This window comes from Rattus rattus, chromosome 5 (genome assembly GCF_011064425.1).
Source record: "Rattus rattus isolate New Zealand chromosome 5, Rrattus_CSIRO_v1, whole genome shotgun sequence".
Lineage (NCBI taxonomy): Eukaryota > Metazoa > Chordata > Mammalia > Rodentia > Muridae > Rattus > Rattus rattus.
This window is the reverse complement of record NC_046158.1, coordinates 69,650,497-69,674,698: the sequence shown is the minus strand read 5'-3', so window position 1 is coordinate 69,674,698 and position 24,202 is coordinate 69,650,497. Positions and strand designations below refer to the sequence as shown.

General features: G+C 34.3%; 2 protein-coding genes across 2 annotated transcripts; one reads left to right on the top strand and one right to left on the bottom strand.

Annotated features, from left to right (window-relative positions):
• Positions 1–6,768: 6,768 nt before the first annotated feature.
• Positions 6,769–7,719, top strand: LOC116900385 (olfactory receptor 5D14-like). The gene has a single exon (XM_032902132.1). It carries the CDS (start codon positions 6,769–6,771, stop codon positions 7,717–7,719), a length of 951 nt encoding a protein of 316 aa, XP_032758023.1.
• A 10,986-nt stretch (positions 7,720–18,705) lies between these two features.
• Positions 18,706–19,668, bottom strand: LOC116900384 (olfactory receptor 5I1-like). The gene has a single exon (XM_032902131.1). It carries the CDS (start codon positions 19,645–19,647, stop codon positions 18,706–18,708), a length of 942 nt encoding a protein of 313 aa, XP_032758022.1. The 5' UTR covers positions 19,648–19,668.
• Between the last annotated feature and the right edge of the window lie 4,534 nt (positions 19,669–24,202).

Here is a 24,202-nt window from a genome sequence, read left to right as displayed (position 1 = left end):
TAGACAATACTGATGAAGCCAAGAAGTACATAATTGATAAGAGGCTGATATAGCTGTCTCCTGAGAGGCTTAGCCAGAGCGGGACAAATATAGAGGTGAATGCTAGCACCAAACCATTGAACTGAGAAAGGGTCCCCATTGGAGGAATTTGAGAAAGGATTGAAGGAGCTGAAGGGGCTTGCCACTCCATAAGAACAATACCAACCAACCAGAGATCCCAGGGACTAAACCTCTATGCAAAGACTACACATGGACAGTCTATCCATGGCTCCAGCTGCATTTGTAGCAGGGGATGGCCTTGTTGGGCACCAAGGGGAGAAGAAATCCTTAGTCCTGCCAAGGTTGGACCCCCATTGTAGTGTAGGTGGGAAAAGGGGGTGGATGGGGAGGAGGAACACCCTTATAGAAGAAGGGATATGGGGCTTATGGCCAGGAAACTGGGAAAGGAAATAACATTTGAAATATAAATAAAAGTATCCAATAGAAAAAAATTCTACCAGAGAACTCCAAAAGCTGTTAAACACCTTCAGCAAGGTGGCTGGATATAAAATGAACGCTAACAAATAAGTAGCCCTCCTCTATCAGAATGATAAATTAGATGTAAAAGAGTTAGAGAGACAACACCCACCCTAATAGCCACAAATAATATAAAATATCGTGTACTTTAACCTCGCAAGTGAAAGATCTGTATGACAAAAACTTCAAGGACCTGATAAATAAAACTATTAAAGTTATCAGAAGATGGAAAGATCTCCCATGCCCATGGATAGGGAACATTTACATTGTGAAAATGGCCACCTTACCAAAAGCAATCTACAGATTCAGTGCAATCACCAGCAAAATATCAATTTTATAAACTTTAAAGAAGCATTTTCATGTTCATGTGGAAAATCAAAAAACCCAGGATAGCCAAAACAATGCTGAACAATAAAAGACCTTCAGGAGGAATTATCATCCTTGATCTCAACCCTGCAGAAACTCAACTGCAAGTAGATCAAGAACATCAACAAAAATCCAGATACACTGAATCTAATAGAAGAGAAAGGAGGAAACAGCCTCAAACACATTGGCACAGAGGAAAATTTCCTAAACAGAATGCCAATGGCTCAGGCCCTACCTAAGTTCAACAATTGATAAATGGGACCTCATGAATCTGCAAAGGTTTTGTAAAGGACACTCTCAGCAGGACAAATTGGCAGGTATAAGATCGGATAGAATCTTATCCAACCATATATCTGATAGAAGGGTAATATCAAAAGTTTACAAAGAACTCAAGATGTTGGTCATCTACCCAAATAATCCTATTAAAATATGGCATACAGTGCTAAACAGAATTGTCTACAACAGAATCTCAAATCAGCAAATAGCCCTAACAGAGATGTTTGAAGTCTTAGTCATAAGGAAAATGCAGGTCAAAACAACTTTGAGTTTCTATCTAACACCATCAAAATGGCAAACATCAAAAATTCAAGAGACAGCATATGCTGGCAAAAGATGTGGAGCTAGAGGAACACTTTGTTGCTGGTGGTAGTGAAAAAAATTCATACAAGCACTTTGAAAATAAATGTGGTAGTTTCTCAGAAAACTGGGAATAGTTTTACCTCAAGACCCAACTGTACCACACCTGAGCATATATCCAAAAGAATCTCTAACATTCCTCAAAGACACTTGGTCAACAATGTCCATGGCAGCTTTACTTATAATAACCAGAAACTGGAAGCAACCTAGATATTCCTTAACTGAATAATGTAAAATGAAAGTGTGATACATCTACACAACGGAGTACTATTCAGCTATGAAAAACAAAGTTATGAACTTTGTAGGCAATTGGATAGAGTGGAGAATAACCTCCTGAGTGAGGTAATCCAGTCCCCAAGAATATCCATGGTATGTACCACATATAAATTGGTATTAGCCATAAAAAGCTGATACCATGCTACTCTCCACAGACCCAAAGAAGCTAAACAAGAAGGAAGGACATAGCGAGGAAGACTAAATATAACTTACAAAGGGGAATAAAATAAGAGGCAAATGAAGAGAGGGAACTGGGAGGAAGAAGGGCCAGTGACAGGATTACATGTGGGGAAGAAGAGGAGAGATTTCTAGATGGCCATAAAAATGCATAGAAATCTGTAACTGACAGGGTTGAGGAAGTCAGGGACATACACAAGACTAGACAGAGACCTGAGGTAAGGGAGGCACAATAATAAAAGGGGATGACCTTAGCTGTAACTCACTACTTTGTGAATATGGAACAAGAAGAAGCCACCAGGCAGGAACCCCAGTGGGGCAATAGAAATATAAACCCACTCACAAAACTTTCAACCCAAAATTCATCCTGTATACAAGAAATGCAGGCATGAGAGATGGAGAAGAGACTGAGTGATTAACCTATCAATAACTGGCCCAACTTCAACTGAATGGGCAAGCATTAATCTCTAATACTATTTAAGATACTCTATTTTACTTGCAGACAGAAGCACATTGTCCTCCAAGAGACTCCACTCAGCAGCTTACTCAGATACAGAATCAAAAAGTAGATGGAACTTCCAGAGTATTATGGAAAAAATATGAGAGAGCATTGTGAGTCCTGAAGGGAATAGGAACTTCAGAGGAAGACCAACAGAGTCAGCTATCATGACTCTGGCCTTGGGCTTTTCAGAGTCTGAAACACTAACCAAAGAACACACCTGAACTGAACCTAGACTTCCCAACACATATGAATAGATGTTCAGCTTTGTCTTTATATGGGATGTGAACCCCTGCAACAGGGCCTATCATAAAAGCTGTTGCCTGTACATGGAATATGTTCTCTCTGGGTTGTGTTATTTGGCCTCAATGAAAAAGGAAGCCCCTAGCCTCATAGAGACTTGATACGCCATGGTCAAGGAATACCCAGAGTTCTTCAGTTGTTCAGAGGAACACAGAGAGGGAGAGTAGGGATAAGAGAAAGTTGGGAAATCTATTAAAAATATTACTTTTAGTCACAATTTACACATTTTACAGAGACAGTGACCAAAAATAATCATAGTCTTCAAAAATGAATTTAATATCATTACATACAAAGGAATTATAACAGGTTATTGATTATATATTTCTTATATAAAACATATGTAACTAAAATATTATCATCTATCTTTCTTTTCAAAGGCTCATTATCACTTCCAGCAGAAATTTTTTATGTCATTGATTAACAAAGATTAAGCAGGCCAAGTATACAGTAGTAAGTTTTTCCATATGTTTTATTGACACCAATTTGTATTTACTAAAGATCAGGTAATCTAACTTATGTCTTATCTTTGAAGTTCTGTTCAGGTAGGATGGCTAATCATTTGTTTTCTGCTCTTATATTCATAATAGAATTATTTGTTCTTTATTATAACATTATTATTATTCTGCTTCACATTGAAAACCTGCTACCTCATCACTAGATAAAAAGACGAAGGAACTCATGCCCAACTATAGTATATGCGTCTTTGATCATTAAATTGTCCCAAGCCTATTTTTCTCGCCTCTGTGGTACTTGAATGCTCATTATATTTTCTTTTTTTTCTAACCAAAGAAGTTTTTGGCATTTTAACAGGAAAGGGTACATTTCATTCTTCATTAAAGCTTTCCATCAACTCTCCTAGTTTCCTAACTTTATATTCCCAATCAATTACATTGAGTTCCAAAATTATTAAAATCAAGCTAACTCCTGAAAACTACTGAAATCAGTTCAGAAGTTCCATAAAATCACTAATTATTCAGAACAGCTATAACTCAGGAACTTTTATCTACATGTTGAGTTTGCCCAACAGAATGGGCTATCACCTAGGAAGTAATCACATCAAGTTATAGTCAGTGAGGTTCTCTTGTTTTCCACTCATACCAAGCCAAATGAGTGAGCAGCTTGGCAATGACAAATGTGAAAAAGCGAATCAGTATCAAAAAGTATCTGATATCATTTCACAGCAGAGCTTATCTTCCACACCTGAGCAGGACAGTGGGCCATCTCTATTAAGCTCACTTGTCTACTCTAGCTCTTCTTGCATGGTGTCTGCCAACTTGAACTTAAAAACCATTTAATTGTGCAATTAACCATTGAAATAAAAGGTGAAGTCTATTTAAATTGATATTTATGTGGTAAATTTGTGATTGATAGATAACTAACTCATTGCTATTTATAATAATTCGACAATACAAGAAGTTATTTTACATATACTGTCTTCTAGCTTCAGTTTGAAACAATTATTTGTGTCCTAAATTCAAGTTTCAGTTCTACATTATAAATGCAACACAGTTGGACTGTACATAATATTGTGCATACTATAGATTTCTATGATAGTGATGCTAGTAGTTTTACATATCCCCTATTCTCCCGTAGTTTCTGTTTTTTAAAAAAGCAATATGTTCAGTATTTTTAAATTGGACATTTTTTATTTACATTTCAAAAGTTATCCCCTTTCCCAGTCTCCTGTCCATAAACTCCCTATCCCATCCCCCCTCCTCCTTCTTTTATTAGGGTGTTCCCCCACCCATCTACCCATTCCTTCATGTATCCCAGCTCTAACATTCCCCTACACTGGGGTTTCTAGCCTTCACAGGATCAGGGAATTCTTCTCCTATTGGTGCCCAACAATTCTCTGCTACAAATGCAGCTGGAACCATGAGTCTGTCCATGTGTACTCATTGGAAGGTGGTTTAGTCCCTGGAAGCTCTGATTGGTTGGTATTGTTGTTTTTATGGGGCTGCAAACCCCTTCAGCTCCTTCAATCCTTTCTCTAACTGCTCCAATGGGGACCCCATTCTTAGTTCAATGGTTGGCTGTGAGCATTTGTCTCAAAGACTTTACTCCAAATAATTGGAAAATCTCAACAAACTGATGATTTTCTAGACAGATACCATTTAGCACAGTTAAATCAAGATTAGGTAAACTAAACATCCCTGTTTCCCCTAAGGAAATATAAAAAGCATTAAGTATCTCCCAACCAAAGAAGGGCCCAGGTCAGATGGCTTCAATGCAGAATTCTACCAAACTTTCAAATAGGAGTTATAACAATACTCCGTAAATTATTCCACAAAATGGAAACTGAAGAAATACTGCCAGGATCATTTTATGAAGCCACAGACACCCTGATATCTAAACCACACAAATTCTCAACCAATAAATAGAATTTCAGACCAACTTCTGTTATGAACATTGATGCAAAAATGATAAAATTTTCCCAAACCCAATCCAAACACATCAAAAACATCATACGCCATGACCACTCAGGTTTCATACCAGGGATGCACAGATGGTACAATATACAAAATCCATCAATATAATCCACCATATAAACAAACTGAAAGAACAAAATCACAACAGCATGTCCTTAGATGCTGAAAAATGCTTTGAGAAAATCCAATACCTCTCTGTATCAAAAGACTTAGAGAGATCTGGGATAAAATACCTAAATATAATATAAGCAATTTACAGCAAGCCAATAGCCAACATCAAATTAAATGGAGAGAAATTTAAGCAATTCCATTAAAATCAGGGACAAGGCAAGTCTACCCACTATTTATTCAACATGGTACTTTAAGTTCTAGCTAGAACAATAGCTAAAGGAGATCAAGAGGATAAAAGTTGGAAAAGAAGAAGTCAAAATATCACTATTTGCATATGATATGATTGTATATGTAAGTGACCCCAAATATTCTACCAGAGATCTACAACTGATAACCAATTTCAGCAAAGTGACCAGATAAAATATTACTCAAAAATTTAGTATTCCGCCTTTATACAAATAATAAACTGGCTGAGAAAAAATTAGGGAAACAACAGCCTTTACACACACACACACACACACACACACACACACACACATATATATATATATATATATATATATATATATGTATATAATATACTGTCTTTTAGTATACAGTTTTTATTGTTATGAAAAATGTTAAATTATTTGTCTTAAATTGCTTTATATTCTTTTAAAAAATCCAAAGAGATCTACTAAGCTCAGCAGAAGATAAGTGAATGTTTGGATAATATTTTCATGCCAGCGACAGAAGATGTCTTAATATGTACTAAGAGTGCTTGAGTGGACCTCATGGCAGAGGCTTCTTTGTCCTTTCAAGATAAGTCTCATTATTAAGGATTCTTCAAGACGAGATTTGGTATTCATAGTAATTACCTGCTCTGAGCCTATATGGAATATTGCCTTGAATTTTCTTTAGAGTCGGTCCCCAGAGATATCAGGTAAACATAAAATCTTTTCTCTTAATGCTGTTCTCAATTCACAGAGCACCAGAAGTATTCTGACCCTCTCTTAAACAAGTGAGTTTATTCAGATTTCATTTTTACTGTGAAAATGTTTTCCTGACCTTGTAATTAAGATACACTTTGATTTTCTTTCTATGTTAATTGAGAAACAATAATATTCAGGAGCAAAGTAAGTATATATAGTCAATGTCTTATTCATTGGCAATCTGTATCAAAGAAAGCATTAAACATTTTTTCAGAGTATGCTTATGCCTCAGTGATATAAAAAAACAAAATATGGCCAAATGGCACTGTTTACATCTTTTATTTTAGATTTCTCTAATCTTTTATTTCTTGGAGAGAAAACAAACAAGTGAACGAACAAAAAAACAAAATTCAATAGATTAATTTGTGCAAATAACTGATTAAAATGGCATTTTATATTGCTCTATAAGGATATTTGACATTTCTTACATGATTATGTATTTAACAGAAGATTCTACAGTCTCAGCTGTCTGCTAAAAGGCATTATGGTGCCAATGGAAAGAAATGTGAGTGTGGAGATTATCTTTGTCCTGGTGGGTTTCACAGACTACCCTGAGCTTCAGATCCCCCTCTTCCTAGTCTTTCTCTTCATGTACATCATCACTGTAGTAGGGAACCTTGGGATGATAGTGCTCATCAATATCGACCCCAAGTTCCACACTCCCATGTACTTTTTCCTTAGCCACCTTTCCTTTGTTGATGTCTGTTATCCAACAATTATCATGCCCAAGCTGCTTGAGAACTTGATCCTGGCTGATAAAACTATACTCTATTTCAGCTGCATGTTGCAGTACTTCCTGTCCTGTGTGGCTGTGGTGGCTGAGTCCTACTTGTTAGCAGTTATGGCCTATGACCGTTTTGTGGCCATCTGTAATCCCTTGCTGTATACTGTGGCCATGTCACAGAGGCTGTGCATCCTGCTTGTGACAGGATCATATATCTGGAGCACATTGGCCACCTTGATTCTCCTCTGCTATGCTCTGCAGCTAAAGTTCTCAAGATTTAATGTGATCAACCACTTCTTCTGTGAATATACTGCCCTCATTGCTGTCTCTAGTTCTGATATACACATCCCCAGCCTGCTACTCTTTTGTTTTGCAACCTTTAATGAAGTGAGTACCCTACTGATCATTCTCACTTCTTATGTGTTCATTTTTGTGACTGTGTTAAAAATCAAATCTGCTAGTGGACGTTGCAAAGCCTTCTCTACCTGTGCCTCCCACCTGACTGCCATCACCATTTTTCATGGAACCATACTTTCTCTGTACTGTGTACCTAACCCCCAAAATTCTAGGAATGCAGTCAAAGTGGCCTCTGTCTTTTACGCAGTTGTCAACCCCTTGCTTAACCCTCTTATCTACAGTCTGAGAAACAAGGATGTGAAAGAGGTTTTACAGAAAGTAGTGAGCACTTCATTGAAATTCCCATTTCACTGAAGCATCTTAAAGCATGTTCAGTACAAATATAAAATTAGAACAATGGCTGTTTCTATCTACTTTGATACATATTTGTTTGAATTGTATTGATTGTTATGATGCATAGATTGATTAATTCAAGTCAGTAATGGAGGGCAAAGATGCTTAATATTTGGAGGAAATAGAAAATATTTTGGTTCATAATATTCATTTCAAGTCAATATTATTATTATTATTATTATTATTATTATATTAGAAAACATGTCAGGATATATTTCAGATTTTAATTACTTTTGAAAGAAGTTTTTATTATAGATGGTAATAACTAACCAAGAAATGCAGAAAATTTCTTTGGTTGTTTTATAATCATGACAGAATACTTCTGACTGAAAACTTCAGTGAAATTCTGTCATTGGTAATATAAGTTTGCCATTAAATTGCATTATTAAAGCACAATGGAGTATCTTGCATCATATATTTATTTCATTCTTTATGTTCAACAAATGGTTTGTATAATGTAACTGATCTCTATAGCCACCTTATTTTAGTGGACTGCATCAAAACAATAACAGCATATCTTTGAAAGAAAATGACACCAATATCTAAGAAAATGATAAAGGACTAGCTGACATGATTTAAATTTAAAGGTTAGCTCTACAATTTGAATATCTTCTTCCTTTTGCATAAAGCAATTATTAGAGTCTCAGTGATAGAGACTACACACATTACTTCTGTGTTTCAAAACAAAAAATGTTTAAATTACTTTATTTCTAAGGTAGTACTTGGATATTATTGGGAGAAGTGTTTCATTCCTAGAATAACTTGTTATCAAAATATTTAGAAGCATGGTTTATAGCAATTCATATAAAAAATGATAACCCAGAAATATTGAAGATCATATTTTGTTATTTATGTTTCATTGTTTATACATCTGACTGAATTAACCTAAATATCTGGTAGTGAAATTTCACGAATTAAAATAAATTTGAATGATGATAAAATACTATAAGTTAACATAAATTATGAAGTATCTATTTTAAAATATCACCACTTTAGAAGAAATAATCAAATAAGGAAAATATTACATATTTTATTTATTTCCCAAAGACTAAGTACTGAAGTTTAAGTGTTAAAGTTTAGTCTTTAAATTCCATGAAAAGAACATTAATAGATTAATAATAAAAATCACTAAACACAGAGAAAATATCATTTGCATATAAACATTGATATAAGATATACTTAGGTTTTATGAAATTATAATAGCCATTTAAAGAGATGTTTCTCATCAGAAAGATGGAATAAAAGCTCATATGTGTTACATTTCTTTTCTGTAAAAATCGTCGCAAAAAAAATTTTAATAACACAACTGTGGAGGCTGGAATACAAATGACCCTAGTAGTGTGTTTGAAAATGTGTTTGAATCCTTGGCTCCCAATTATTAGAAATGTTTGGGAAGATTAGGAACTAAGTCCTTGCTAGAGGAAATATGTCTATCAGAGTAGGCTTGAGGGTTCAAAAGCCTATACCATCTCCAGTTCTGTGTGTGTGTGTGTGTGTGTGTGTGTGTGTGTCTGTCTCTCTCTCTCTCTGTCTCTCTCTGTCTCTCTCTCTGTCTCTCTCTGTCTCTCTCTCTCTGTCTCTCTCTCTCTCTCTCTCTCTCACTTTCTCCTGTGCCCTGCCTATTGATCATGCCTCAGCTGCTTCTGTAGCACCACTGTGCCTATCTTTCTGCTGCCATGTTTCCCACCATGATGATCATGAACTCTTACCTTCTAAAACTGTGTGCCCCCAATAAATGCCTTCTTTTATAAGATGTCTGGTTCACAGTCTTTTTTCATGGTTATGAAAAAATAACTTAGCTATGGTGGTAAGGAATCACACAATTTTATGCATCCCAGAAGTATGACAAGATTTATTATCCATATGAGCATATTTGAAGGACCAGCAATGTTAAATTCATATCATCTGACATGCATTCAAAAATCATAATCCTAGGAATTATTCTGAGAGCTAAAGTAACAAACTAAAGAAACATTTCTAAAACTATAATGGCTAACAACACCAAGGTAAGAGGAATTTAATAAAAAGATGATTGAATAAAATTTTGGTTACTATCAAAGAATAAAAGAAATAGGAAAAATGTTTAAGTATTTGTATTTTCTTTACTATTGCAGTTTAAAAATATTTATTATTATACTTTATGTGTATGAATTTTTGCTTAGATATCTACCATGTTCATTCTTGGTACCAGTGGAAGCTGACAGAGAGTGCCACTGTGAGCTACTGTGTCAGTTCTGAAACTGTGACACAAATTTTACAATACATTAACAACTCTCTTAACAACTGAGCCCTTTTGCAAAATGCCAGTTGCAGCTTTAGTAAGTAAAGACAAGAAATGTAAGAGAGATTATAATATGAAAAATTAAAGTTAAAACAGAAAAGACAAGAAAGAAATAGGTAATATAATTTGATTAAATTCATTAATGAATAAATAATTATAGGCTAGGATTCACGAAATATTGGAAAAGAGTTAGGTCTCAAAACTTGGAAAATTTAAGCACAGATAATTTAATCTCAACAATATTTAGGAATTTCCTTGAAAGTAATGATCCGCAAAATAAATCTCAATAAAAAATAGTGAAGAATTTTTTTAATCAAAAATTATTCTATATTTCATCAATACTTTCTTTTGAAACAGAACTAAATTTGCTTGGGTAAATGATTGATGTGTATGCTAAGTTATTAGAGATTACAGATGAATCTTGGAGAGGGTGACACTCAACAGCTAGTGATAATTTAAAGGATATAAAAACTGTAATGTAAAATAGTGTATGTATAGATTAAAATTTCTATAAAAATGAATATACACTATAGTTGATTTAAAGGCAAAATGTCTTCAACCTTCTTTGATATTAAAAATGCCAAATTAACGTATGAATAACAAATCTTTCTTTCCTACTAAATGTGCCTACATGGTGATCATTCCTATAAAAATAAAAACACAATATTTATACTTTCTGTGCTTAAATTAACATTAAGATTCCATTGAGGTATGAGAAGAGGAAATTCAGAATCAGTGAGTATAAACAGTAGAATCAATTAGCCAAATACAATTTGAAAGTTTTAAATTAAATAATGGATTGTAATAATAATTGTCTGTGTAGTAAAAATCCATTAACAGAATGATAGTAAATTCAAAAGTGAGATTTGTATTTTTGACTATCAATAGTGAAACTATTGATGAGAATGGGATATGAAATATCTTTTCATGTACCTCCAATGGTCTATAACAGATAGGGGTGGATGTGAAGAACTCTTGCTAAAAAGAAATTTAAAAATTAATTCAAATTATATAATTATCTAATTAAAATCACTGTTTCAAGGGCAAAACCAATAACAAATGAGCCAGCAGGAGAAAAATCCAAGTAAGAATGAGCTACAAATATTCGATCATGTCCATCCCCAAATCTGCCAAAATATGTACATCTCATGTATTGTACACACCCATTTCAGAATGCAGAAAACACAGTTATTAACTGAGTTAGTTTGATTGATTTTTGTCAACAGCATACCTACTGGTGCCCAATTCACCATAGAAAAGTGGTTCTTTTTATTTAGCTGTCTTTAACTGTCAGTTTTCTAATTAAGCTTAGGCATAGTGGGTAATTCTGCTTTGAATGTGGTACATGAAAGGTCAGGTTACAGGGAGGTAGCAATGTGCTTTAAGAAGGTTGGAAAAAGAGTGACTAAGCCCCTGGGAAGTCTCCTAGTTTGTTCCTGGAGTTTTTGCTATTTTTGGTTTTGTGTCATGGTTTTTAAATAGACCCTCTTTAAAAAGACTGGGAGGACTCAAGAAGTTAGACTTGAGAGAGCCAAAAAAAACCCTATTAAAATTGGGTACAGAGCTAAACAAAGAATTCACAGCTGAGGAATATTGAATGGCTGAGAAGCACCTAAAGAAATATTCAACATCTTTAGTCATCAAGGAAATACAAATCAAAATATCCCTGAGATTTTACCTCATGCCAAAAGATACTCCAACATAAAATATGGGTTCATATAGAATATGTCATAACATAAGCACACTAGGATAGCACTGAACTGCCTATAAATAAATATGCAAATTTATGTACATTTCATTATCTCTTTCTCTTACAGTAATTAAGGACAATTTTGAGCATTATATGAATTTATATTTTTAGGTCAAGAGGATATGACCTAGTAGTAAGAAATCAATGTCATGTAAGATGATGAGCAAAATTACTACAAACTGATCTGAGTGTAAGCATTAACTCTATGAATGTGTGGAATTGAAATTGCATTGTGTGGAGTTATTTGAAAATATTTATGATTGAAATAGAGTGTGGAAAAATGACTAGATTTGTGTATACATCAAAATTCTTATTTAAATCTGGAACTTCAAATGCAATCTTCATCAATTCTCTAGTTTTAAGTATCTATAAATTACATGATGTTGTCTTTACCAATGTCCAGTGACAAAGACCATTTGAATATTGTAGCACTGATGACTGTGTTAATAATGGTAAAATATAATTATCTGTCAATACCTTAAAACAAGTAGCTGTCCTTTTTACTGGAGTAACTAAATAAAAGAATGAAAAAGAGTTGTCATATGTTTAGCTACAAATAATACATGTCTACTTCAATATCTTAATATAAAAGTTGAATTTAATGTAGTTTTATATACTATATTTTCTATGTACTATTATTGTGAGTCTCAAAAATTACAGTTTTTATAATTTTGAAAATATGGACATTTCTATGTTCATTCAAAACAACTATGTTGTTTTTTAGCCTTAATTTGACTTGTAGTAAGGATATCAATGATATTAATCTAATTAAGCCATATAGTACATGTAAAAAACTTGTAATTTAACCTTTTGTTGAGGTTGCTTTACTATCTAATAGGAAAAAGATCACCAAGCATTTTATGTAACCATTAATGAATAAAAGAGTCAATCAAAGGCAGAAGTTTATCATACTTAAGTCCCAGTAGTCTCAGAGTGAAAATAAAATGTCATCCACATAGTTCATATGTCAATGATGATAATAGAAAGATGCGAGCCATGTATGTTAGTTTCTTTGTTTCTTCCTTTCTTCTCTATTATTTATTAATAATTTATTTATGTTTAACTAATGTATCTTTCTTTCAGCAATGAAGACTTCTTTATTAATGTTAGTGAACAACTCATGCAAACATAAATTATAGCATAATGAGCAATGACAAACAAAACAAGATAAAAACAAAAAGCAAAAAAAAAAAAAAAAAAAACCTCACCCCCCAAAACAACCTGACACCAGGCTCCTGTCTTATAGGTGCAACTCTCCCCCACAGCCCCTCTTTAGAGAGGTTTGTGGTCATTAGTTATGTAGGGGCAACAAACCAAGCCCTTCCATATATAAATGAGGCCTCTCTAACCTTTCAGACCAAGTCAACAGACACCACCGACTGTCAGATGCCAAACCACCCCACAGCTGTACATAAAGATTGTGTCCAAAAGAATAAAGGTGTATGAGAATCACTTCATTGTCTGATAGCTCCTGTCATAAGAGCTATAACACCACCACCAGGGAAGGGATGTGTTGTCCGGAAACAACAGCAGAAACTCCCCTGCACCCCCTTACTGGCTAGTCAGCCTCCCTCAGGTCAGTCAAGAAGGTTCAGTGCAGCATGGCCAGTGTTACTTCTGGGAGGAACAGCAGAGACAGCAGCAGTGGAGGCAGCAGCTGAAGTGATAGAGTCAATTCACTTTCCTTGCTAACATCCTTTTCTCTTTACTTGAACCTTCCTACCTGGCCCGACCAGAGATCTACATGGAAGGCCTCCAGTACACAGGCTCAGAGGAAGGAAACGAATATATATCTATATTACTTGGAAGCCTGGCGTAGAGATGTGTATGTGGAGGAATTTGACCAAGATAGAGTAACATTGTTATGTGATTAAAAATGAAAATATTTCAGGTAGTGTAACCCCCATACTATATACATGCTATTGAAATATACTGGTTTTCCTATAAATCAGAATTGTTCCCAGTTTTCAAACACAGTATTCATGTCTAGAAAGTACAGATGGAGTTTTTTTGGCAACAGCAGTATCCATTCAACTCCCTTGACAATAACTTCGATTTAGTGAGAAATGTTTTTCTGAAATAAGAACTTCATTTCCATCTCTGATTAATATGTATAGAAGTATAACTGCCTTTTGAAAGTCCAATTTTATAAATACAGTTTATGTTGTCTTTACCTTGCTTCTTTGTTTCTGATGTCTTAATATTTAACTTAATTGTATTCATCATAGGTTTAAAGAACAATATTCCCCACTCAAATGCAAATGTCTTTCAGAAATTACCTGAACTAATCAGTTTTTCACTATGCATTTTTCTCATTTTCTAGGCTTAATAGGAATATGGAAGTGAACCATTTAGCAAGGCAAGATTGTTTCTTAGAAAAGTTTAGATTCTGTCGGAGTAAATGGTAGCCTGTGAAAGAATGTATCCCATAAAATAAAAGTATGAGAGAGAAAATGAATTAAATAAAATGAGATGTGGACCAGGATGACTACAAACAATCTTCACATGCATCACACAACTAGCCAGCTTTATTTGGTTAATGAGGGTTGAAGCTCTAGGTAATTACTTTGCCTCATTATTTCTCAGAGGAATGTATTGGAATGTACTCCATCTGCCAAAATATAGTAGATGGCATAAAAAATGTCATAGCAACCAGTTGTGAAATACATACAATCATAGAAGTTATGTCATGAGCATGCTAACTCTTAGAAGATAACAAAGAGTTCCACAACAGCAACAACATAACAGCCACCATCATGGTTTCAGAAGAGACATGAAGCTTCCTTTGAGTATTATGTTACATAAACTCTTATGTTCCTTGAACATTCGTTTTTGGACATGTCATTCACATACAGGCACTGGACATTTTAAAAGTAACCAGCTGGATTTAACATACATGTCAGAATACTTGTTAAAACATAAATCAACAGCAGATTTATAAAAAAATAACTTTTCACACCACTTTGTATCTATACAGTGTGGTAATTAATACTGGCCTCTTTTCCAAGACTTTGTTCCGTAATGCATTTTAGGAAGACCATTTGTTTTTCATGTTTGCTTTGTAAATATATAGAGATGTATCATGTTTATATTTTATACCATTAAAATATATGTTTCACTTTCTGTAGCATTTTCTCTTCCTAATTAGATATAAATCTAGTACTGGTAATCTGGTTAGGGTTAGAATATTTTGCCTGTTAAATGTTGAAGTCATGACCTTGGTCATGATAAACTAGTGGCATAACAGTGAGCTTCACTCTCAAACTAAAAACAATTAACTCTTCTAGAATAAAAAAATCTTATTTGCTTGTGAACCACCCTGCAAGTGTGAAATTCCACATGTTGTGCCATATGCCTATAATTTCTAAATAATTTCTAAGAATCTGTTATCAGGTATAGGATTAATTCAAGTTCTGAACCTTTAAGTATCCAGAGATTCTTCCATGAATAAATCAATAGTCTATACATATTTTCAGGCTTTCAGTATTTGTACTGTTAATTTCATTTGTATTTCAAAAACGTATTACATAAGGAAAAAGAAATAGCTCCTTGAGGCAGATATGGGTTCAAATTTGTATCTTATTTACATAATGGCTTGTGGCTATAGATAATTCTTATAGATATCAACTCTTAGAGAGTTAATTAAAACATTATAAAATATTATATGTAATATTATGCAAGAGAGTGTTTACTATTTTATCAGACTACATATAAAGGATGAAGTCCTTAGTGTTTAAAAGAACTGATGGTAATATTCACATCATCATGTCATGAACCACAGATTTGTCACAAACCCTGTTCTCTTAAAATCCATCTGTCTATTTGGTCATAATATACTTATGACTGCTAGCTTCAGGCTCCAAAATGCAAATCTGTACAGCATCTAACTATGATGTTAGATTTCCTTTTACTACCAGTATTGGATAAAGCTGTGCATAAGTTTTCAAACGGTGATCCAGGCAATCTCCCTATTATCCCTGCTGAGGCTTTAACTACAATGATGTATAAATCCCATACTCTACATCCCAAACCACATTTGACTATGAAGACTAAAGCACTATATTTTATATTAGCCTATATAGTTCTTGCCTAGTGGGCATGTTGAAATGCCATATTGACCTACAAAGATTCATGATCTATCAGGTAGTTCAAATAATATTTACTCTTGGCTATTCAAGATGAAATATTTACTGCATTCAATATCAAGGTGCCATCCTCTCTTTATTTTCTTAAAGCCCCTTTTCCAGGTCTCTATTGTATTATAGGCTGCTGGGGGAAATTATTCCTTATAAAATAATTACCTACTTCAGGGAATAAAAACCCGGTATAGATTCAAAGCTTGCTAAATATTTTTAGTATCATACTTTTTCCATCTAATTTATCTTCTTTATTTATCCTTGTATTTGGCTTATTTCTTTTCTGCTATTCCTGAAAAACAGTGTTTGTCCTTAAAAACAGCCAAATAAGCCATCATCTCCAACTCTTTGATTACAGTTTCTGTCTGTACCATCATTATGACAAATACCCCTAATAATTTTACCACCATAATTAGAGATCAAGTGATTTAAATCCCCCCTGATCATGAAAAACATGTATTTTAACAAAAATTGAAGCTATAAAACATGTATGAATATTCATACAATTATTACATTAGTATTTAAAAAACATGTTGGGTAATATCTTCCTAAGTATAGCTTGTATCAATAGGCCCATTCATAGGAATTAATTCAAAACACTACAAAAGGAAAATTTACACTTTCAAATATAAAAGTTATACAAATGAAACTAAAAGAAACCAATAACAAACTGATATTTATTTTAAAAAAACACTCAGGATGTACACTAAGGCAGATACTGTCATCAATGTCATGGAATTATTCAGTGAACAGGAATGGATAACTATGGAAGTGAGACAATGCAACACATATGTAGCAAGATAGAAAGAATAGACAACATACATAACCAAAAAAAGTAAATATAATTTCTTACATCCATCCTTGAGTTAAAATTTAAAACACAAATTGTCTTTTGTAAATACATATGTGTTTAGAAGAAAAGGATAATTTTTGAAGAATTAAGTTTGTTCTATCTCAACAAAAACTACAATGAGTTTATATTATTTGTATTTTAAAAGGGAAGGAGGAAATATATAAATCAACTTTCTTTACACTAAAATAATTATTAGGATGCTACAACCATTCTGCTGCTCTTATGATCACATACTTTGACTGAAAAATAAGAAAGACACAAAAATGAATGTACTGTGATGTATGATAGATCTGGGAAGAGCTGGCAGAGTGAGTAAATTTGATAAAACTACATTATAATATATTCTCATAGGAATGATAACAGAAGACTTATCTGCTACTGGCAATTTTGGAGAAATTTAGCATGAAAGGTATGTAAGTGAAAAGACAATCTTACTTAAGATATATACTAAACATCGCATGCCACAGGAGCACGTGTTCCACTATGTTCATAGCAGCCTTATTTGTGATAGCCAGAAGCTGGAAACAACCCAGTTGTCTCACCACAGAAGAAAGGATACAGAAAAGGTGGTTCCATTACACAGTGCAATACCGCTCAAGTACTAAGAACAAGGACATCCTGAATATTGCAGGCTAATGGATAGACCTAAAAAATATTATCCTGAGTGAAGTAAATCAGGTCCAAAAAGCTATGTACAGTATGTTCTCCATGATAAGTGGATATTAGCCAAAAAACAGTATAGAATACCCGAAATACAGTCCACAGAACTAAAAAAGGTTGACAAGCTGAAGGGTCCAAGTGAGGACTCCTTAGGGCCACTTGGAAGGGAGAAGAAAGCAACCACAAAAGGGAGGGAGGGAGAGACACAGCAGAGAAAGGGGATGAGGGTGGAGGGAGAAATGAATATGAAATGGTATTGGGTTAGGAAAAAGGACTGAAGCACTGAGGGCCAGCAGAAAGAATAGAATCAGGCAATCTCAGGAGGAAGGTGGTTGGGAAGACCCTCCAGAATGTAGCAGAGACCTGGGAGGTGAGAGACTCTCAGGATTCAAAGGGGTGGACCCCGACATGAAATGCCCTGCAGTGAGAGAGGGAACTTGATGAGGCTACCTCCAGTAGAAAGACTGGGCATCGAGTAAGGAATGGGTTGTTGACTCCAACAGTCAAAGTTCAGATAATTCTTGCTGTCTGAAAGAAATGCATGGATAGAAATGGAGAGAAGCCTTAGGAAAAGAAGATCCAGTGACAGGCTCAACGTGCTATCCAGCTCAAAGGGAGGCCCCAAGACCTGACAACATTACTGAGGCAACGGGGCACTCACAAAAAAGGACCATAACATGACTGCCCTTCAAAACACCCAAAAAGATGTAGATGTGTGCACCCAAACAATGAACAAAAGCTGCTGACCCCTCTGGTTCAATTAGGGAAAAGTTACATGAAGCTGAGGAGGAGGGCAAAACTGTAGGAGGACCAGTAGTCTAAATTAACCAGGATGCCCGAGATCTCTGAGACACTGGATCACCAATATACCAGCTGAGATTAGGTCCCCAGCACATATACAACAAAGGACTCCCTGGTCTGTGCTTAGTGAGAAAAGATGCACATTACCCTCAAGAGACTGGAGACCCCAGAAAGCTTAAGGTTTGGTGGGATGGGTGGGGTGGGGACATCCTCATACAGACAGATATGGGATGTGTAACAGTCAGAAGGTGGATCAGTAGGTAAATAAAACATAGAATACAAAAATAAATTTAAAAAAGGGATATTCAGAAATAACAGGGAAGATGCCTAGTTTCAATGATAGACAGTGGACTTTCTTAATGGAACTTCATTATACATACAGTTGGGGAAATAAAACATTCAACCGACTTTCCCTAATTTTACTAGGGAGAAGTAAAGAAATTTGCTAATGTTTTGAAGCCCATCTTTACTTAGTTAAGAAAACAATTTTTTTGCTAATAATTTTTCTAAAGGCAAATTTGACATCTTTGTTTCTGAGGCTGTATATCAAGGGGTTAAGCATGGGTATAATCAATGTATAGAACACAGAGGCCATTTTGTCAATATCCATTGAATGTCCTGTACTAGGACGCAAATAAATGAAAATCAGGGTGCCATGATAAATGGTGATTACTGTCAGGTGAGAAGCACAAGTAGAGAACCCTTTCTTTCTTCCCTCTGCAGAACCTATTTTAAAAATGGCCACTATGATATACATATAGGAGAGGAGAACAGTAAGAAGAGAGAGAGCTTCCACCAAACTTGCAAATACTACCAATATTATATCATGTATATAGGTATCAGAGCATGACAGAGAGAAGAGTGGAGAGACATCACAAAAGAAATGGTTAATTTCTTTGGAACAAAATGACAACTGGAATGTATTAGTAGTATGGATTATTGAACTCATAGTTCCACCTAAGAATGCACCAAATGCTAGCTGAATACAGACTCTCTTGGACATAATTACAGTATAGAGCAGGGGGTTACAGATTGCAATGTACCTGTCATAAGACATGGCAGACAAAAGGAAAGATTCTGTGTCAACAAGAGAGCAGAAAAAGTACAACTGTGTAGCACAGCCATTGTAAGAAATTACCTTCTTGTCAGAAATCAGATTCACAAGTAATTTAGGGGCAATGACAGAAGAGTAGCATGCATCTATGAAGGACAGAATACAGAGGAAAAAGTACATGGGAATATGTAAATTAGAACTGACTGTGATTAATAAGATCATGCCAATATTCCCCATCAGAGTAACAGAGTAGATGGAGAAAAACACAACAAATAGAAGACTCTGTAGTTCTGGGTGATCACTGAATCCCAGGAGAAGGAATTCAGTCTTCACAGTGTTGTTCTCCAAGCTCATTATTTGTTGAAATTTTGGTTTCTGCAGACCAGGTAAAATAAAAATAGAATAAAAACATAGAAAAATTTAAAATTTAACAGAAAAGTGATTTATAATCTACCTCATTCTTAAAGTGTAAGAATTATAGCATATTAAATTAATAAATTCCCAATATTGATGTTAAATTAAAATTTATGTCTTTTTAAAATGTATGCATCACATTCACCATCACATTGCTGTGCGTTCTGAATATAGATGACAGTTTACTTTTAATTCTTTGGCTCTCTATCAACATTGTCAAAGTGTTACTCAGTGTGTTGTTCTACAACTGTGAACAAATTCGTCAGTCTCCTATATTTTGTCTCATCAATTTCTAAAGTAGATAAAAATATCTAACTTCCAGAAAAATCTTCAACAATGCAGTTGAAGGACTGTTTTTCACTTTAAGATGTAGTTTCCAGGTGAGGAACAAGGGATGTCCTCAGAATTATTCAACTACTATTAATAATACAAAATAAAAAATAAAATAAAGACTAGGAATGATTATTTCATGGGTATCAGTTCTGTTCCTCAGAAGCTAAGGAATGTTCAGAAAGACAATCATCTACCATGTCTGAGGCTCATCAATAATCTGAGAATGATAGAACTGTACTAATAAATAATTATCTTATTCAGAGTTTAACACACCAAATGGCACACCATTTTCACTGAATGTTATGATCTCTCCTGCAGGTTCATTACATATTTTTTCTTACAAGTAATGACCTCATTAAGATAAAACAAGGAGAAATCAATTGTGTTTTACAATTAATTTTACACCAATTACTAACTATATCTATCCTTTTTTGTTCCTTTATGTGTTTATTGGTGGTGTTGTTTTGAGGCTGGGTCTCATGTGCAGACTTGGTTGGCCCAGAGCTCACTAAAATCCCAGGCTGAACTCACATCTGACTCACAGAAATCCACTTGCATCAGCCTCCTGAGTACTAGGTTAAAGGTGTGATCCATCATGCCTGGCTCTGTTTAATTTATATAGTTAATAGTTAATGCTTTACTGTGAAGTGTTCAGGACATTGCTTCAGGATCTAAAATATGGATTAATGTCTTAAAAATATCCACACTTTAAGTGTATTCAGATTTATAGCTAGGATTTTGTTGGACTCACCAAGAGAATGAAAAACATGCTTGACTGGAATCATGTTCAAATCAATCACCAGTTTTCTAGATGGTAATTATGAGAACTGAACTACTGCAGTCTCATCCAGTATCAATATCTGAGAATTGTGATTAGAATACTTACCAGATTACCTATCTCTCATTCACTTCCTTCTTCACTCTTGTGAGCCACAGTTTATTTTTGAGCAGAAAACCTATGTAACAATTAAATAAAAAATATAAATCCATTATAGCATTTCTCATTTTCCATTTTTGACACACCTTTTGTGTTCTTCAAGGAAAGTACACTTCCCTTAAAAAGGCTGGGTTCCTAGGAAAAGCAGGACATTTTATACTTTGCATTTAGGACGCTAATCTCATGTGAGCTTCTAGAAACCCAAATGCTAGCATCCAAACTCCCATGAGAAAATAAGTGAGCTATCAAACCATTTCACGAAGGAATTAATTAAGCATAAAATGGAATGATGCAACAAATATTTGTCTTGGAAATGCCTCAAAGAAAATCACTTTGACTTTCCAATTATGGACTATGTAAATACTTAATAGTATTTGTTAGCCCCCTGATTTAAGTAACCACAGCTGATTTTCACATGGCACTGAGAACATTATGTGCAAAAAAAACCAGTAGAATGAATTGACATAGCATATTTATGGGTTCAAAATATTATATATATATATACATATATATAATTGCAATAAATAAAATGAGTACAGTTCATTGTTTATAATTAGACTTTAAAAAATAAAACTGTTGAAAGAAAACAAATATGAATATAATAAATTTATATCTATACTTTACTGAAATTCTATCTGCCAAAAGCAGCACTATTTTCTAGTCTTTATTCTATAAACATCCATATTTCATGAATATTTTGTTCCAGTTCCTTTTCTGGTTAGTAAACAAAGAACAGGAGAATAATTTTATTTGGAAAATAAAAAATTTATTAAGAATGTAGTAGTAACAGAAAAACAGCATCGAGTCATAAGAAAGTGTGGTAAAGAGAAAGTAAAATATTAAAGTTCATGGTTTGTATATCATGGTACTTTAGCTTACCAATTTATCCTTCTAATCACATATAGTAAATGTGAACTAAATGAAAGGAACATTTTACAAAAGGAATATAGTTGCTCACATTCAATTATATGTGTCTAAAAATGGAAGAAATCTTCTAATTGGTCTTCATGTAGTCTGTATGTTGTATCTTGGGTATTCTGAGCTTTTGACCTAATGTCCACTTATCATTGAGTACATACCATATGAGTTCTTGTGTGACTGGGCTACCTTGTTCAGGATGATATTTTCTAGTTTTATGCATTTGCCTAATTTCGTGAAGTCACTGTATTTAATGACCGAGTAGTACTCCATTGTGAAAATGTACCACGTTTTTCTGTATCCATTTTTCTGTTGAAGGACATCTCAGGTGTTTCCAGTTTCTAATTACTATAAATAAGACAGCTATAAACATATGGGAGCATGTGTCTTTGTTTTATGTTACAGCATCTTTGGGATATATGTCCAGTAATGGTATAGCTGACTCCTCAGCTAGCACTGTGTCTAATTTTCTGAGGAACCACCTTAAAGATGTGGATGATTGCAGCCAACCATCTGACTGAACACAGGGACCCCAATGGAAGAGTTAAGGGAAGAATTTAATGAGTGTCAAGAGCCATAATGTGACAAGCTAATAACTAGCAGGTGATCTTCCTGAGATTGTCTGCCTCAGATTCTTGTATAATTATCAACAGGTTTGCTCTTTAAGGTAAGGCCATAGGAGAATTCATTTTAGTAAAGATTCCTGCTATTAATATGTTTTCCCTTTATTATTAATCATATATAACAATCAGTAAGTAATAGCCCACTTCTTTGGAGCAGATCTATGAAGATGTACAATCTTCTAGTGATGCTATATAGACAAATAAATGACTTCTTAAGTATTAATGAAGATCCTATAAGAATTCCTAAAATTATATCAGTGATTATTAAGCTCTTTTATAATGGGACTACTATAAGGTCCTTTTTTGATAGTCAAAACTGCAATGAGAACTCGGCCAGTCTCCCAAGTGTTGCCAGTTAATTGCTCTTGATAGTAATCAGACTTTCTCTACACAGGGCACATTTCAAGCAGTTGTAAAACAATTAACCAAAGATAAAAAAGGGGAACTAACAACTTATTATTGGTGCTAGGATAGAAGATATAATATTGACTGGGTTTATCTATACAAAACTTCACTAATAACTTAGTTATGGTTTTAAACCTTCAGTGAATCCGTGGAGTTGTGACAAGTGATAGATGTTTAGCCAGAGAATTACTCCTTATGGATATGCATGTTTTTATCAAAATGTTCATTACATTGGCTACATAGAATAATGTTATCCCCCAAGACTGAAAAGGATTAATGTCAAGTGTTCTAGAAGCTGGACAACAATTATAGTGTTTTTCATGATGTATCCACAAAGGCACAAAATAAAACAGTGGAATATAACAAGGAGAAATAAATGTTACTTAAGACCAACTGCTTATTGAAGGATATTATGCTGAGTTACAAGAATAAATCCAATCTGATGATGGCTAATTGAAGAGTGTTGTATTTGGCTTTATATACCTGGGATATAACTGAGGACTAGGGGAAAAATCTTCCTCATTTACAAAGTTAATATTGGAACCTACAGAAGCATTCACTGATTTCTTACACAGATTGCACTGAGCTGTAAATGGAGCCATATCAGACCCTGAAAACAGTCATTCATTCAAAGTATTGGCCTTTGAAAATGTGAATACCAAATATAATCAACCATTGAAAACATGGGGTCCCCTATAGACAAATGAATAAGAGAAACAAAGGATATTGGTTTTCAGGAGCATCGGGCTAATATCATAGAGAACAATAGCTAACAGTCTTAGAAATTACAATGCCTGATGTTTTTAATAATGGTGAATTTGACCATTTCCAAAGAGATTGTCAGACTAGAAGATTAAGAAGTCTTAATTGCAGGTATATTGACTCAAGTGAATATGTTTTTTTGTAGAAGAGAACATGTAAGTTCTGGCTCTTATTAACCACAAAGTTTTCCAGGGTACTCTAGTTATTTTTTAAAGGGAATACACTGTTTAAAGGATTTCTGGTCCAAGATGGACATACAAGGTAAACTCTTACCTTGGGAAATAAACAGAGAGGACTGTCAGCTCAAGGGCCTGCAGTATCCAATACAAGTTGCTTCATTTTGTCAGACAGAAAGTACCAAGCAGGCAAGAAAATCAAAATTACGACTTCCTATTTTATATGTTCATAGTGTTATACTAGATGGGGTTAGCAAGGAAGAAATTAGAATCATGGCTACATGAGAAAGGAGATACAATTCAACCAGACAATTATAAGAAGACTGTCATCCTGATGGTCT

Excerpts from the sequence above, each read along its gene's own strand:
- LOC116900384 (XM_032902131.1), bottom strand. The coding sequence starts at position 19,647 with ATGAGCTTGGAGAACAACACTGTGAAGACTGAATTCCTTCTCCTGGGA.
- LOC116900385 (XM_032902132.1), top strand. The coding sequence starts at position 6,769 with ATGGTGCCAATGGAAAGAAATGTGAGTGTGGAGATTATCTTTGTCCTG.